The following is a 17,553-nucleotide window of genomic DNA, read 5'->3' as shown; positions in this document are numbered from 1 at the left end:
AGAAAAACCCCATTTCCCAACTGTCCCATGCAGCCTTCAGAGTGGGGAACAGTAAATAATAATAATAATTCAACTTCATGTTCAACTTCATGGAGGTTCTCCATATTTCATAGTTCTGTTTGTGACAGCTTGGAACAAGACAAACATCTCTAAGTTCTTACAGATGGAAAAGGCAGATCAGTTCTGGGGTGTTCCAGCTGTTCAGTATCCGACTGTTGGCCTGAGGTTCCCAACCCTGGGAGCTGATTAAAGAGATGTCGGCTCTGGAGCTTCTGTCATTCCTGACTTGAGGGCAGTCCAGCCAGCAGGCTACCAAAGAAGTGGTGGATAGGAAGACAGGCATTTTGGATAGAGGCTTGTCTGAAAAGCAGGATTCTGTCAGATTTTAGCTAATAAGGATCCATGTGGTATAACTGTTCAATTAAAAAAAAATAGCATATTCTAAGAGAAATAAATTCTCACCAACTTCTGTTAAGTTTTACCTTTTTTTTTTTTTTAGTCTCTCATCCCTCTCAAGGAAGAGGCAGCAGTATTGGGCCTGATGAAGGCAGAATGAAGAAAAAGGTGGAGAAAGCAAGGAGGAGTCTGGGAATGGTCTGAAGAGGAATAATGATATAGAAAGCTCCTGCTGCTCTCTGCAGAGGAATAATTTTATTTTTTAATTAAACATTATTCACAATTCAGGGAAAAAAAGATCACATTTTGCACAAGTCATCTAAAGTCAATCACTTACTATTTTTAAAGTACTTGCCTTAAAGACTTACTGTTCTCTCTAGTGTATTGTGGTGTGTTGTTTGGTTGCAGGAGGAAAGGAATTGTGTATTGTAGATGGAGACATACCATGCTAATGAAAGTGTGATCTTTGGTAAGACTGTGTGTGCAAAGATGCTGTGGAATCCTCTCCTTTTTGCATGCATGCAGACTGATTTCTTGAGCCACTTCCAGACGTTTTTGTCTTACAGCCTGGGGTCTTCCCTTCACGATTCATGCCCACTGTTACACTCCCTCTCCTGGAGAAAGAAAATCATTTTAGTCATATGGCTGTATCACTGTTAAACAGTGCGGCCTATGTATTTCTTTTGTGCATCATACCGCACTTAAGTGTCTCCTTCACTTTTCTTACTTGGCCAGAGGAACTAGATGAAGCTACAACGGTGTCTCTTTGTTTTTCTTTTCTTGTCAGATGTTGATGTGATAACCAAAACCTGGTTTGCATCCCTCCACATTCATCTGTTCTGTTGCAAGTATAATTAGTTGATGTATGTCTCAGTTAAGAGATTTCATATCCAAGATTTTCAAAAAGTCTGTCAGGGAGAAAGCAATAGGGAGAAAATTTGAGAACCTCAAATGCAGTTTTAGGTCAACCTGTAGTTTGACTGTGACAGAGCTTTACTGATGCACAAATGCTTATGTATCTAATTGTAAAATGTGAACACCTAATACCAAATGTACTTCATTATTATTCCCTGTTTGTCCTTCTTTTTCAGTTTAGTCTTTGTTCCTATAACAGTATCAATTATATTTCAATAGTCTTGCATCCCACACTTTCTCATCTCTTTTTCAGTACTATCTTTTTCTCTGCTAAATCATCAAAGATGTTTTTGTTCCTTTACCTATTGTGGCAGAGTCTGTAAACACAATGTTACAAAGAGAATTTCTAAGTGTAAGCATTTGTGATGCATTTGTACTAAAAGCTTTGAATTGCTATCTATGATAAAGCTATTTGGTCTGATTATATTGTTTTGGAATTGCACATTCAAGCATACCTCTCTGAAAAAAGGAAAATTTCAAAATGTGGTATATTGCATGTCTCAGATTGGGGGGGGGAGGGAATTAGGGGGAATTATTTTTAAATACTGTGTAATTCCATGTAAGCAATTATATTTCTCTCTTGAAATTGACATGTCAGCAATTAAGAGTGAAATTTAAATTCCAATGATTAAAAATCAACAACCCATAATCTTAAGGTTATATCAAATATAAAGAAGGTTAATAATAATTACTCCGATTTTCATTCTCCCAGATTGCTTCCATGCATTAAAGACTGCACAGACGGATATTGCAGGCAGTTCTTATATTAGACATGAAAAACATTCTGCATGAGCGTTGAGTAGCAGCTGTAACAAGCACTGATGGTTGTAATATCTTCTTAAAGCAGGAAATGAAAAAATATTTCCAAATACAAATTCAGCTCTCCTAGACTGGAATTTAGGTGGGAAATAACTATACTTTCAGAAATTCAATGAGATCTTCTAACTGCTATTAGTATTCAGGAAAAAAAATGCATACAGATTATCAGATAGCAGAAGTCTAGAAGTACAGCCTGCTATAGAGTTGCATGAACTGTTTATCTCAGCATTTTGGGCTTTGGCAGACATTCTCTTCATAAACCTTTGCAGTTGAAGACATCACTACTTGGGGACAGACATCACAGCACCCACCAGTTCCATCAGTGGAAAGGATTATGTAAGCCCTCTTTAAACTGCTTTAGTCAAAATCGCTCAGGTTAAACAGTAGCTGAAGTTGAAAAAGTTAATCCACTATATTTAGGTTGAAATTAATTATCTTTTTTTTTTTTTTACCTGCCATGTTCAATGTCCGTCCATCCAGAGAAGTTAAATACAAAAACTATCTGCACTTACAATTTAACAAAATATATTTTCTTACTCTCACAGGTCATCACTACAGGCCATTGAACATGTTCTGAATATCATAATGTCCGTTGATTTCTACAAGCGCCTATTCTGTCTAAGCTGAGCACCCTCTGTTGAAGTGTCAGTGGGCCTTTAAAATCATACTTCTGGAATAATGATTTCCCAGCCATGCTCTTAAAAAACAATTTTTTGGATAGCTACATAGTATTTTCCCTCTCTGCTAACTTGATGCCTGGTATCCTTCTCCTTTTTCTCTTCATTGGTGGTTTTAAAATAAGGAACTGAACTTTAATGAAAAAGCATGATTTGTTTGAAATGCTGGCCAAATCACTTAGAACATACAACAACAATTAATCTGTCTTGTCTCCAGTAATCAATAGCATACATTCTGCCTTATCATACTAAAAGACAACCCAAGGTGTTTTATTAAAAGCTGTACAGTGGTTTAATGCTGTATTTTACTCCAGCTAACTAATGAAAGCCAGAGAATAGAAGTATATGACTGATTGTTCACTAAGAAGTTCTCGTCCAGGGAACCTGTCTTCAAAAGAGTTTATACAACATAGAGAAATTGTATTCCAGCAAGAACACTGTCCAAGAAGACTGAGACTTTGTGTTTTAATAAATTATCACAAATCAATTGAACAAGCTATTACTGCAAAGTGACAGAAAGTTACTCTGGAGCTAAAGACCAAGAAGAAACCAAAAGCATAAAAGAGAGTGGATGAAAAAGAGAGAACACAGCTTTGTTACCCTGCTGAATTGCAATTCTAGACTCAAAATGTCACATTCTGCTTCAGAATTAATGCCTTTAAAAAAAATAAAAGCTTTGTTTCTCCAGAACAATTTTTATAAGAAAGTGTTGGTCAATACAAGGAGAGGCATTTTCAACTCCGCTGGTTTCTCCCTCAAGCAAGCTACACAAGGTACTGTAGACAGAGTCTATAGTAATTTACACACTCTTCAGCTTCTGGACATTCAAATTCACAGTTGAATAAATAAGTAATGTGACATTCTTTCCCGTACCAGTTTTAAAGGCAGGAATGTATATGAACAGAGGAGGATATCAAAAAGGTTTCAAGATGGCTGTCTGGAACTTTCTGTTATCAACTTTTATTTGATCTTCTGTTTGTGAGAATGTCACGTTGACAGATGAGCTGGGTGTTTCATATGATCATTTTCTTATCGCAGGAAACTTTGTGAGATTTCAAACATTCTTTCTTGGACAAAATTGAAAACCTTTCAAATTTCCAATCTTTTCCCTTTTGTAAAAAGATGTTACATTGTCTTTACTATTCCGCTGAAAAGCGGAAAACTGGGCTCGAATCCCATTTGATGCCATTCTCCTCCATCCAATGTACCAAACTATGCTTTTGTCACATAGTGCTTTCTCACTCCTATCTGTTGCAGACTATCTGTTTCATAGACAGAATTAACTATTCATTGACACAGAGCCTTGAGTTTGCCTCTCCCCGCATTACAAGAGAACAGCCCTAATCTCTGGTCTACAAAGTCAGCTTCCCTGTAGCTCAGAGCATAATGTGTTACAGCTCCAGCAGGAGAGTACGAGACTGTCTGGTTAGTGCAGTGGTTGGAAGGTTCTTCAGTGAAGTGGGACATCTATTGATCCTCTGTTGTGATGAATATTTGCTTCTGAAAGAGACGCTGACACCCTTTCATGGCTTCTCTGAAACTTGTTCAGTTGGATCAAGGATGAATTTAGAGCAGAACCCTCCCCCCCCCCCCAATACTTTGTATGTATTTTAAAAAAACAAAACACAGTCTACTAAATGAACTTGAATATAAATGAACTGTCACCATGGGAGAATAGTTGAAATCATCTTGGATGGATAGATAATATTGTCTCCATTGTAAGCCCTGCTTTAGAATCTCATTTCAATCTCTACCTAAAAATCTATATGTCAAAAGAAAATATTCTGAGTGCCATCTACAAACTATAACATGACACAAAAAAGCCATCTTTCTATATGATAGAACTACTTTTAATTTTCCCATTAGACCAAATGACATCATAAAGAATATCTGCCAACAATGTGATATAAAACTGTACCATGTATCATGAAAAATAATTGCAATTCAATTACTCCTGAATTATAAAACGGTCAAATAGGTGCCCTAAGATAAGAGTCTTAGAACATATGAAAAACTGCTTAGCATAGATAATTATATATATTTGAACAAATACCTCAAAATAAAATGTGCACTTTGAAGGAACAGAGTAATTATGCCAAAATAATTTTCATTTATAGCAAAGGTTTGGGGAATCAGTAATTTTAAAATCAACTCCATGAAAAAAAAGTATAGCAGTAAATTAGCAGACCTTTCTCTCTATTCCTAGAGGGCATATCTGACAGCAGGACAAGAAACTATTTTCTTTCCTCTATTGCCTTCTTGCTTAGATTTTGCTTTAGCAAGGTACTTCATGTTGCTGCTTGGAATAACAGAATAATTGAGGTTGGAAGTCACCTCTGGTGATCCAATCCCCTGCTGAAAGCAAGGTCAGCCAAAGCAAGTTTCTCAGGACATGTCCAGTCAGGATTTGAGTATCTCCAAAATGGACGCTCCACAGCCTCTTGAGGCAACCTGTTCCAGTGTTTGATGACCTTCAAGGTAAAAGAGTTTTTTCTTACATTTGAATCGAATTTCCTGTATTTCAGTTTGTGCCCATTGCCTCTTGCCTTTTCCCTGGGCACCATTGAGAAGAATCTGGCTCTGTCTTCTCTACTCTTCCCTTCAGGTATTTATACACATTGATAAGATCCTCCTGAGTCTTCGCTTCTCAAGGCTAAGCAATCTCAACTCTCTCAGCCTCTTCTCATATCCTGGGTGGTTTGATCCCTTATCATCTTTGTGGCCCTTCACTGGAATCATGCCAGTATGGCCTTATCTTGTACTTTCTTACACTAGCTCAAGTACTTAATGTTATGCATTCTCCTATGTTTTAGTACCTCTGCAACTTAGACCTAAGAGTGTCTGTTGATAAAAATGTGTTGTTGCTCTGTAATATTTTTTATCTGAGAATTAGAAGACCATTATGCATTTTAGTGAATTAATCTCTTGACACTCCTGTGAACTAATTCAATCTTCTTTCTGTTTTCAAGATGGAGAGAGAAATATCCAAGCAACTAACATGACACAAACAATCACAAAGGCAATCTGTGGGAAAACTGTTCTATGCTTTTGCCACATTTACCACTTGAGTAGAGGGAAGAGACAGAAAAAAACACACAGAGGAAAAAGCAGATCTCAGGGATAAGCGGCTATACTACTATTTCATAGGACAAACAGAGAACACAAACTTTTTTCCTAAAGAACTGCTGTTTGCAATCCCCACTGGCAGTTCCTAGACATTCTTGAAAGAAGGATTTGATTCTGTTTCTCTGAACGTTTCCTTTTAGAAGAATGAAAAAGAATTTGGCTTTTCCACCTCCTTTTAATATATGACTACAAAAAGAAAAATAAACAAATATGTTTCTTAAAACAAAGCTTTTCCCCAAATTAAAATTCCCACCCTGGTCTTGCACTTTCACAGACAAAAGTTTCCATGGTACAAGACAGTAAGAGTTACATCTATCCTGCTGCAAGGCAGACCTGAGCTAAGGTTCCCAGTTAACATCTGGCTAACGTTTTGAAAGTTATGCAAGAATGCTTATGAAAGGGAGGATAAAACTAATAAAACATGATGTGGTAACATAGTCCCAGAACTTTCCAGAGAATTTCTCATAATCAAATAACTTTAATAACAGTTTATTTTGTACCTGCTATTTTCCAGCCTTCAAAGTGTACTTTTATCATATTTAAAAGGTGTTTATAGACTAGAAAACAGTTTTCTTTGAGTAGATTTGCTAATCTAACAGATTTCACAAATAAGCTTTCTCAGCTTCCTGATGACTGCATTTCAGTTTCTTCATTGACCTTTTACATTATTTGCAAAGCACCTAGGTTTTGTTTTTACTTGTTCTTCTGGCTTGCGGTCAGACAAACATTAGCGTTTTTACTGATGCTGACGAAGTTCTTTCAGAAGCATGAGATATGTCTTTCAAATGGTGTGAATACCTAAAAAAACACCATCATGTTCTAGAATTTATTCTAGTTCATCACAGTCCTCATTCATGGCTGTCTGCATAGCAGCTAGAGTACTGAGAGACTGCGGTGATAGGCAGTGCAGAAAGCTCTAAAATGATTGTCTAAGGTAAGACCTTGAAGATACTTATTTTGCTGATGGGCTTAACCTATGTTATTTCCTTTCCTCAGGAGCTGTCATAATAATTTTTTTAAAAATGCGGTTTCATTATTTCCCCATGAAATAGGGTAGAACTATCATTCTTGTTTAGCAAAGGGAGAGGCCAGAGTTATATGACATTGTCCAAAGTGACACCAAAAGACAAAAAAGTGACAAAAAAAGAACAAAAAAGGGTGACAGCAAAAGACAAAAAAGTTTGGAAGCAAAATCTATTGTTTTGAATATGAGCCTCTGCTTTACCCTATCTGTAATTAAACTCTATATTCACAGCCATTTTGAAGTCCCATAAAGCACATTCACAAGTAGCAGGTCATCTTCAACCTATACATTGTTTCCAGCAATTATTTGTGGCTGAAAGACTTGGATTTTGCCTGTGTTTATTTTTCCCCCACTGCTGATGTAACTGCAGGAGTTGGTTGGGGTGGGAGGGGAGAGCGAGAGACAGGCAGACAGACATACCTAATAACAGAGCGACCGACCCTTTCTCTGAGGCTACACGTGCTGCCCTAGACCACAGCAGGCCTGAGCGGCGCCTGCAGAAAGCTGCAGTCAGCCAGCTACCCTTGCCAAAGCACATCTTACTCGCATTTGCAGTGGCAGCAGGGTAGGCTGGTCACCGCTATTATTTGTGTTGAATTAAGCATTTCTCATAAGCATACGAGAGAAGTAAATTAAACTGGTGATTCTGTGAAATATAAAGCCTTTGAAAAGCAGGAAATCTTAGCCTGTGCTTTTACCACACCTCTATTTTCTGTCACAGAAATTATAACTCCTCTAGAAGAATTAGTCACATACAGCTGTAGCAAGACACTTCCCACTTTTCCACCTTTCCCATCCAACTGTGGGCTGTATTTATTTCCCGCAGCTGCCCCTGCTCAACCTACCACTGTGGACCTGTGTTCATGTCATCAGGCAGCAAACCCCAAGCACGTTTGCCCCTATTTATAGTCCCCTCAGAGCAGCACCCAGAACTTATGTCCTGCCTTTCTTCTGGCTTGGAAATTGCAGTTCCTGTGTCACTGATCACTGAGCCAGCTTCTCAACCCAGGGAAGTTAATGGGAATTTAGGCACTGACTGGAAAGATTTGACCCATGTAATTTTTTATTTACAATGTCAACATTGTTATGTTGCATTGTCAATCCATCCATGCCAATTACACTTATCACCCCCCCCCCGCCCCCGCAAGGTATTTAGCAGGAACCGCAGCTGCTGCTTTGACAAAGGGTAACATGTCTTGCACGTTCTTTGAAAGAGGAGGCTAGCGCTCAATTAAACTTGCTAACACGTGAGAGAGCCTGGCCCTTCCAGCAGATAAGTACAGACCTAGAACCATTACCTTTTAGCCAGAGGAACTGTTGCTCTGGACACTAAAGTTCTAACTCTTCCACTTCAATAAACTATCCCATAGTAAAAACACTCAGCTGTCACTGAATGAGAGAGAATAGGAGAGTAATTTAGTACCAGCCTGTCCAAGTTAATTAATTGGCCTATGCTAATTTATAGGTTCCAGCATGAGTAGAAGCAACCTTCTGCCTTAGTTGATGAGCTATCAGATAACAACCCTTTTATTAATGACCAGTGCTCTAATGAACTGACGCTATCGTGTCAGAGAGCAAGTGTTTTTATAAACCTCTCTGCAAGATCTCAGTTTCCTATTTTGAGAGTTGTCCTTTACAGAAGGTTTGTTTAAAAAAAAATGCAAATTCTTTTTTACTGAGAGGCAAAGGTACTACCAGAAGAAGGGCCTGATATTGAAACCCTTTTAGTATTATTTGGTGCAGTTACTTTCCAGCTGTTTCATATGTGTAAAAGACTGCACATGTTAATAAAAACAATAGAGTTTCTTGTCAGGGATTATGCAGTCTTATCAACTTTGTTTTAAGGATAAGCTAAGGGAGCACCAGTTGATTAAACTCAAATTCAACTAAAACTATCTGAAGGAACTAGATAGAAAACATTATTGCAGCAGAAGTGATTAAAAAAAATCAATAAAGGCCACATTGTTATATGAAGTTGTATATACTCTTAGCACTGAGCATGTTAACTCATTTACTGATTATGGTCTGCGATCATCAAAACCACCACACCTATATTAGTCACATGCAAAGGCAATTTAAAGGAAACAACAATGAAAATCACCCACTTCCTTCTTCTCTATGGCATTTATAAGACTCAGTCAATTATTGCTTTTTCCCTAGCTTGCGACCCAAAATTAGGGTAATTGAAACCATATGAGGATTCAGATACAGCCATTTCAGTTAGTAACCCTGCTTTCTGTACTAGTTCCCATGATATGATTCACTTTCAGTTGCTAGTACCCATGAAAACAGGTAAGCTTTGTTTGTGCTCTTTAAGGAAAAATAGTTCATAGGAAAACAGGGGCTATTTCATGTTGAACTGTCTATAGGAGTAAGAATGTAGTTATCCTGATGTTTTCTATCTGATTGTAAGATATGGTCATATTTCCTTTTAAAAAAAAAAAAATAATTCTTTTCATTAACGTTTAGATAAAAGTACCTTCATGCAACGGAAGTTGTGTATGCTTTTCTTAGTCAAAATGCAGTCTCCTCTCTCCTGGCTTGATTTGTGGTTGGCTTCATTAGGCTTTGATGCAGGAGCGGAGTTATAAGTGATTTCCAGCTTGGGTTTCACTGGATAGTTGCTGCAAATGAAGATTGCTTTAGCCCATCCTAGATAAGAAGACAGAAATAATCCTTGGTAAGCTATAGGTCACAGCCATTTTCATCCCCAGCTGGACCTCTCTGAAAAATATCAGTTCTCTGATGTCTGAATTCTGGCTTTAGATTCTTGCTAGATAAAATATATACATATATTTCTGAATTATTTTAGGCAACAATCTTATTGCTACTTAGACTTAGGTGTCAGAGTTTCTGGGTTTTGGGTTCAGCAGTAGTTACTTTGGAAATGAGCAAAGGAAGTAACCCTGAACTTGCAAGCAGTATTTGTAGGATTTTGGAGGTAATCTTGGAATCTGTGTTTATCCGTACTGGTTATATACTGCTGTGCATTTGATTTAGGATATAGTAGTTCTCATGTAGCAAATAAATTTGAAGAGATATAATTGGAGTAATTTTAATGGACAGGTGGAAACAAACATCAGAGCCTGTATCTCAGGAAAAGCCATCAGAGGCTCTGAGAGCTCTGTTTAGAAAGTAGGCCTGATTTCCACTACCTTGTATCATGTATACATCTACGTTTGTGCAAAATAGATGCACAATACTTCTCATTCTTATTTAGCAATATTTTGGACAGGTGTTTTTTGAGCTCTGCAAAACGGGGAAGCTGGTCTGGGAAATGTATAAACTTCTCTGTGGATAAGGTACCAGCCAGACCAATATAAAGCAGTATAACTTTAGCTTCTTCTAATTTTTTTTTCAAGTTGGTGATTGCTTCTGGTGGATATGAGAGAACTAGTCATCTATATTCCTGTCCCTCACGATGCATTTTAGCTATGGCACAACATCTAGTTGGAGAAACAGTTCTGGTTTAGGGTGCTCTCTGATTGTTTTTTGTCTTTGTTAGTACACTCAAGTTACTTTCTTATAAAATTTGCCTTTCTAACTTAAATGTACAAGCATTACTTACCTTTATAATTAACTCTTATCTAAACTTCAACCAAAAATAACAAGAAATATAATAATGATTAGAAATTGTTAACCTTAAAAAAATCTTTATCTCTGTTTTCAGTTTTTCACTTGTTGCTTAATTAAAGTATCAGATTATTTTCCTGATCTGTTTCTTGAATTCTACTGCAGAATGATTAGCCTTCCTGTGTATTTAAGCCTTTATCTTTAACATACAGATACAGTTGCACATATTGTATTGGAAGCACTAATTTAATAGGTAATGTAATTTTGGAGGAAAATCTTGTTTGTCCCCAAATGGACAAATTAAGTAAATAGACTGAGTTTCTGAACGTTGCTAAAGTCAAAAGTTGAAACGCTCGTATATCCGCTTGATTTTTTTTTGATACTCTTTGATCCTCTGTGTAGTAGCACAAAAGTGGCAGGTGCCCTGAGAAATTGTAGTAGTGAAGTGTGGAATTCAAAGTGAGAGTCTTACCAGTTTGCTAATTACGGTGTGGGATAACAGAAGTATACCTGTAACTTAAGCTGTTCTACCCAGTCTCACTCCAAAAAGTTAAGCATGTCAGCAGATGGAAGAGATGTGCAAGAGAAGCAACTTCTGAACCATGATGATGACGAGGAGCAAAGACTGTTACCCAGGAGAAGCAATCCTACCGGAAACATGTCTCGGTCTCCGTCTGAGAAGAAACTCCAAGCGGCTATTTGTCTGCTGCTTGTGGAGCTGTGTGAGAGATTCACGTTCTTTGGCATTGTCTGCAACATGATCCTCTTCTGTACTGTCAAACTTGGCTATCGCAACTACCAGGCAGCTATTGTCAATATGAGCTTTGTGGGCACCTCCATGTTAACACCAGTACTGGTCAGCTGGCTTGCAGAGTGTCTTGTGGGGAGGATCAAGCTTGTGTGCATCTGCATGTTTCTACACTTCCTAGGTAGGTGACAACCTGGTGACTATTTCATGTGTGGTTATGTTTTAATAATTCTGTTATGGAAATGCATTACTGAACGTTTGTTGGAAGCCAGCAATTTTCCCTAACTTCGTGGCCAGCTTCTCTGATAGCTCAATATTTTGTTTTTTTTCCTACAAAATGTATTGCAGTATGTTTACCCATGTAGTTTGGTAAAATGGTTCTTTGAGCAAAACTAAGGAACTTTTGCATGCTACAACTTATGGATGTTTAGTGCCCAAAATCTACTCCTGTTACTTGGCTCTGTGATTCAGAAGATGGATTATCAGTTCTTTTTCGAAGTTGGTCCGTTTAACAAGCATCCGAAGGTATTAGTGTTTGGCAGAAATGTGAGATTTTAGGCATTTTTGTGAGATAATTTGGAAACTATAGCCCAGCTGTTGGTAGTAAGAGTTTATTATACGTAAAGGTATGTGACTTATAGTTTGACAACTATAGAACTACTATGGGAAAAATGTAGTTAAGTACATATCATTATAAACAATCTTTGCCTTAAGTACAAAAGCTGTGTCCTAATTCTTAGAGCCTGCTTCCGGTTCGCACATTCTGAAACTTTGACCACCTGTTATTCTGGAGACCTATTATATACAAGCCCTGTTCAGGCTAAGTATGACTGTTGTGTGATAATTAGTGAATTTCACAGGCAGGGATTATTTTTTCCACTTAAACCAAGCAAATAGAGCTACTTTTTATTTGCAGAAGCATTTGAGCTGAGTATATGCAAGTCTGCTTTCTGCAGGAGCCAGGCAGGTTGTTATTTAGACATGTAGCAAAGTAAGGAAAAAGCAGTCGTGCCTGAAATCACCCTCTTTAGCTTCCCAAACGTTATTGAAGTGACCGCAAAACTGTTGTGCGAACAGCCTGGAAAATGATTACTCTTATGCTCTGTTGTTTTTCCCATGGACTTCTAGTTTGGAATCCCCTTCTAGCATTTGTCCTTTTAACACGAATCTTACAGTAGGACATAGGTGACACAAACTGAATTTTATGTATTTGGGTATTGTTTTAACCAGTTGTCAAATACCTATTCATTTTAGCAAACCGAATGGCTAGAGCTTGCCTTGATAACTACCGGCAGTATCACAAAACATTTACCAAAGAGGAATTTAGGTAACTCTGTTGGAATCATGGTTGAACACTGCTGTTGTATTCGGTATTGCATGTGGCTACCTCTTACGTGAATCCAGTACAAAAGGACTCTTGGGGGCAGGGGGAGATCATTAAGCATTCCTGATCTGTTGGGGTTTGAGGAACTATCATAGCCTTAGTGAAGGCTAAGGTTGATGTTGTACATACAACAATATATTTTGGTTTTAGTCTCCAGTTACAACTTGGAGAATCTGTAGCTGATCAAATCTGAAAGACTTTCTTTGCAGTCTACATCTGGTGAATGCAATTCATGGCAAGGTGAAGTTCTGAAAAGCATATATATTACACATCTGCAACAAAAAACAAGAAACCTCATCACAAAAAAACTTTGGCTGCAAATTTATTTGCTAAATTATCATTCTTTTTAGAAGGCTGGGATTTAAAGATGATTGAAAACAAGATGATGCTCTAGAGTGGGGACTTTTTATTTTTGATTGATTGGTTGTTTGTCTGGCAAATTTACATACGTTAGCTCGTGCCCTCAGGCACATGATGAGCCACTACCCTCTAGATGCAGGAAATGGGGAAGGCACAGTGAAAGGAGCTAGGTTTCAGGTGTGAGCCCTTCAGCTGAAGGACCTGAAACCTTACAAGGATTTCAGAGAAAAATTACACTGTCTGAGAGGCATTTACTGATCTTCCCTTTCTATAGCAACATTCAAACAGATTCTAGCTATCTAGAGAGTCAAGAACCCCCTCTTTGCGCTCATCTGTGTCATGGATCTTTCGCTCCTTGTCAGTCATTTCAACATAGCTGCTTTAAAAAAAAAAAAAAAAAAAGGTTATTCGGTGACCTTATTCTAACTCATTTCAGATGTCAATTTTCTTTCACGTTCCAGGCACAGCCTTGCTACCTGTTGTGGCATTCCCCTTTGAAGATATTTACATTGACAGACGCCATATTCTTCACACACTGACCAAAAAGGAGCAGAAAATAGTGTTCTACTTCGCACTATTAACAGCTAGCCTGGGAATCGGAGGCATAAGAGCTATAGTTTGTCCACTGAGTGCATACAACCTTGAGGACTGTGGACTAAAGGAGCTTCTTTCTTTTTTCAACTGGTTAGTAACTAATATCAACTAAATATCTGTTGGAGATGACAGCACATTGTCTTGAATTTCACTGTTAATTTGTAAGACAGATTCCACAGAGAGTGGGTTTCTTGTTTTGTTTTTAACTGTAACATTCAGATTTTAGAAGAGTTTCCAAGAATTGTTCTTTCAGTAAAAACTTTTCCTATTTTTTTGGGTTTGCTATGACCAGTAGGTGATAACCTGTGTTGGCCTCCTGCAGAAATCTTCAATCAGAAGTGGCATCAACTGATTTACCCAAATGCTTGTAGAATTAATAACTTAGTTGCTGTTAGAACAACATATTCTGACTGGTTTCTTCTCTTTAACATGGAGATGCCTTGAGGATATTTTGCTTTTGCTCCTTAAAGGTGGCAAAAATTCAATATTGTGTTAGAGTTAATCTCAGAACAGCGTTCTAGAAATGACAGGCAGCAGAGTCTGCTAGTACTAGGGTTTATTAGTGGCCTCTTACTGCTAATCTTAAAGGCAGGGATCTTTTGTACTGTTTCAGTTCTGTCACTGTTAGGCTGGCACCTCAGATAAACCACTTGACATTTGTGTTTCAGTTTAAATATTTATCTGTTTTTCACAAAAACTCTGGGGGAGCAGAAGGGTCCTAAAATGCAAATATTTTTCATATTAACTATTTCTTCTTCAGTATGTCAAGGGGTGATTTTGATTATGCTTGCCTTTATTTATCACTGTAGCACTATAAAAGCGCTATGTATGTTCACCTATACATTTCTAGTTAAATTGTGGGGAATACTGAGGACTGTAGAAATATCAGTGGAAACCTCCAGATTGCTGCTTCAAGGCAAGGTGGAATAAATTCTAAACTGCCCTCTTTCCTCCCACTTCCTCCCCCCCCCCACTTATTAAAATCAAAACTGAGCACATTTGCATATTGACAATGCAATGCTGAAGAATCAAGGAAGATCTTAGTGAATCAGATCTCTTTTCCATTGGGAATGGCTTTCCTGGCTATTCTATTTTTCTTGCAATTATGTTGATATCAAAGAGTTTCGAATTAAATCCAAACTTCAGTGAATAAGGCTGCTTTACCAAAGGTGGATGGGACTGTTTAGTTCCTTAGAGCGGATTCTGCCTCCTTGACCTGCCCATAGGAGAGAAGAAAAAAACCCTTCTTTTTTATTCTATTCGGAGTTTTAATCCTTAATTAGCAACATCATTTTGATTAAATAAGACTCTAGGGGATTAAGACTGGAGAGCAATCAGTTGTTCTGAAAGATAGCTCTGGAGAATTTATTGTCCTGTGGTCTTAGCCATTCAGAATTGTGTTTAATCAAAGTGACATTTCTCAGTGTTGATTACAAAGGAGACATAATATGAATAAAACAGTTCCTTGGGGGAATCCAGATGGGTCAGTTCTTGGGGCTTTGGAAGTATCAAGAAAGGCACATGTTCAATTAAAAAAAAAAAAAAAAATCTGCAATGGCATGCAAGGAGGGGCTTTTTGATTGCAATCTTAAGACTTAAAAATGAGGTTTCATTCTTAGCATTATTAATCTTGTTACAACCTCTGAAAATGTAATCATTTGCTCTTGGTAGGCTATTGTCACAGGAATGAATTTCAAAATAATATATTAAAATAGATGGTGGCATACTCTTGGTGTGTAAGTGTCTGCATTCTTAGCCAGGTTCTATTTAAATAATCAGATTTGTTGGATTAAGGAAGGATGGTGATTAAAAAGTTTCCAAATATAACCTTGTAGCTACCCAATGTCTAATTCAATCCATGAAGAAGGCTTCTTTGCACATATAGGGCCAAGTTTTAACCTTTAGCATTGCCATGACTGTGACCATTTAGATAAACACAATATACCAATATTAAACAAAGAAGGGAATTAAATTCTGCTGGCCTAAGTTTTCCCAAGGACTTCTGCTTTATGAAGGCTAAGGCTGTGGACTGGTACTGCTTTTGCCGCTCAAGAAGTAAATCCTGTCCAAGGGAGCAGAGGATATGAGCAAAGGGTAGAATCTAGACTAAGCGTGGTAGTTAGCAGTGTTAACTTGTATCTTGTCTTATTGTTCAGCTGTAAAAATGTAGTGAACATGGGATAATACAGTAGTATTTCTCTTCCTTCCTTCTTTTCTATCTTGCATTTCTTCTAATCTTTTTCCTTTGTTTACTGTAAATAAGTTTCAACTATTATCCTAGATACAATTTTCTGACCTTTTTTTTTTTTTTCCCCTCTAATTGTTCTTTTTTTCTTTAATACCTTGTCTTTGCAGAGAACCAGAGCTGAGCTCCGTAGAAATTCTGAAAAACTTTTCCTTCTGGTACAAAGCTGTAATACAGCAAAGTATATCTGTATAGCATGGAGACTGGTCCTTTCTTATGTACTCAGAGGATCTGGATCTGAACTTGGTTAAAATCAGAACTTGCATTGTCAGTTAGTTGTGCTTAAAAAAAAAAAGAGCAAATAATTTCTCAAGTGATAGGAAATCTATTGATTCTTCAGAATTAATCCAAAAAATGACAAAAGGTCAGCCTCAGAATATTTTCAAAGATTTTGTTTGGAGCACAGATTGTTTCATCCAGCAAGTTCATTTTGATGATTACTTTAAGTAAAAGCTTCTCAAGTACTGTGTAAGCATCAATAGTATTTTTAAATGAGAAGTCATCTAGTTGTTGCTTTCTTAAAAGTGATCATAATGAATACATTTCTATAAAATATTCTAGTAAGATTACTGGATTTTTGTGTGTCACAATAGCATTTCAGTTTATATTAGGGCTGTGTTCTTGAAATGAACCTCCCAGTTGTCTGCATGTGTGTCTCATTCATTGTGGAGAGAACTCAAAGTGCATAAGCAGGGTTCCTTTCAAAATAACTAACATACATAACGGATATGTATTTGATGCACTTAAGCCACCAAAGGGCTTGAGTCACAAGCCACTAGCGGCCTGTAGGACCAGACTAGAACTACATGAACTACAGAACTACTCCTCCTCAGTTCATGTAATGTGGACAGTAGGTCCTTAGCACAAGCTATATTGCACTACAATCTTTTGCACTAACACTTGAGAATGTTCTAAAAAAGTATCTCACTTGAAGAGGGATTTCCTCAAAACAGAAGCTTTTTGAACGAGCAAGCTATTTTAATGAAAGCATTCCACATGGCAAGTTTGCTCGGGTGAAAGGTGAAAGACTATTCCTTAGTGATTACACCACTTGCCCAGTTTGGCCACTGAACCAAGCTAAGGTACACGCTTCAGGGCTCTGCTCTGCCTAATCTAGGTGACTAAGTTAGAACTACACAGGAATTCATGCCCCAGGTAAGAATGGCTCATTGGCCGTTTTAAATGAGACTTTTATCTCTTTTATTTAAACTCTATCAAAATAATTCTTAGGCTACAGAAAGACACCCTTTTTATCTTAAGCCTTTTGTCCAAGGCATTTACTTGGGAAGTGGGAGATCTTATTTTGTTGCTGTAGTGAACACTATTTGTACAAATACGCTTTAGAATAAGAATTAAGATAACATATTTAGTTTGATTTCACACCAGAAGAAATAATTGACAGGTTGTTATACACAATAAGCTTTTAATGTTGCATAATCAAAACATTCCCTTGGTTAACAGCTAACGGTCTTAGTTATCTCATGATGTTGGTGCTGAGTTTTGTTTAATGCACTCACATGCTACGTATTTGAGTCTAGTTTGATACAGCCTTATAGATCCTGTCTAGGTTTTAGTGCTTAGCTGGTTTTATTATTATTATGCTATCAAGAGATGATTACACTTTCCAGTTTAGAACATGAAATGTGAGGAGATGCTGAACAGTGACCCAAGCTTTGTATCCTTCAAAATCTT

General features: G+C 37.4%; 1 protein-coding gene across 1 annotated transcript in view; it reads left to right on the top strand.

Moving 5' to 3' along the window:
- Nucleotides 1–10,669: 10,669 nt before the first annotated feature.
- The window catches only part of SLC15A5 (solute carrier family 15 member 5), a 37,822-nt gene continuing 30,938 nt past the window's right edge, over nucleotides 10,670–17,553 (top strand). The window contains exons 1-2 of the mRNA XM_009671942.2: nucleotides 10,670–11,459; nucleotides 13,484–13,706. Of these exons, the coding sequence (XP_009670237.1) occupies nucleotides 11,087–11,459; nucleotides 13,484–13,706 (596 nt within the window). The 5' untranslated portion in view covers nucleotides 10,670–11,086. The remainder of the gene's footprint in view (nucleotides 11,460–13,483; nucleotides 13,707–17,553) is intronic.

Source organism: Struthio camelus, chromosome 1 (assembly GCF_040807025.1).
Source record: "Struthio camelus isolate bStrCam1 chromosome 1, bStrCam1.hap1, whole genome shotgun sequence".
NCBI lineage: Eukaryota > Metazoa > Chordata > Aves > Struthioniformes > Struthionidae > Struthio > Struthio camelus.
Note: the sequence above shows the minus strand (reverse complement) of the source record. Positions and strands in the feature narration are given on the sequence as shown.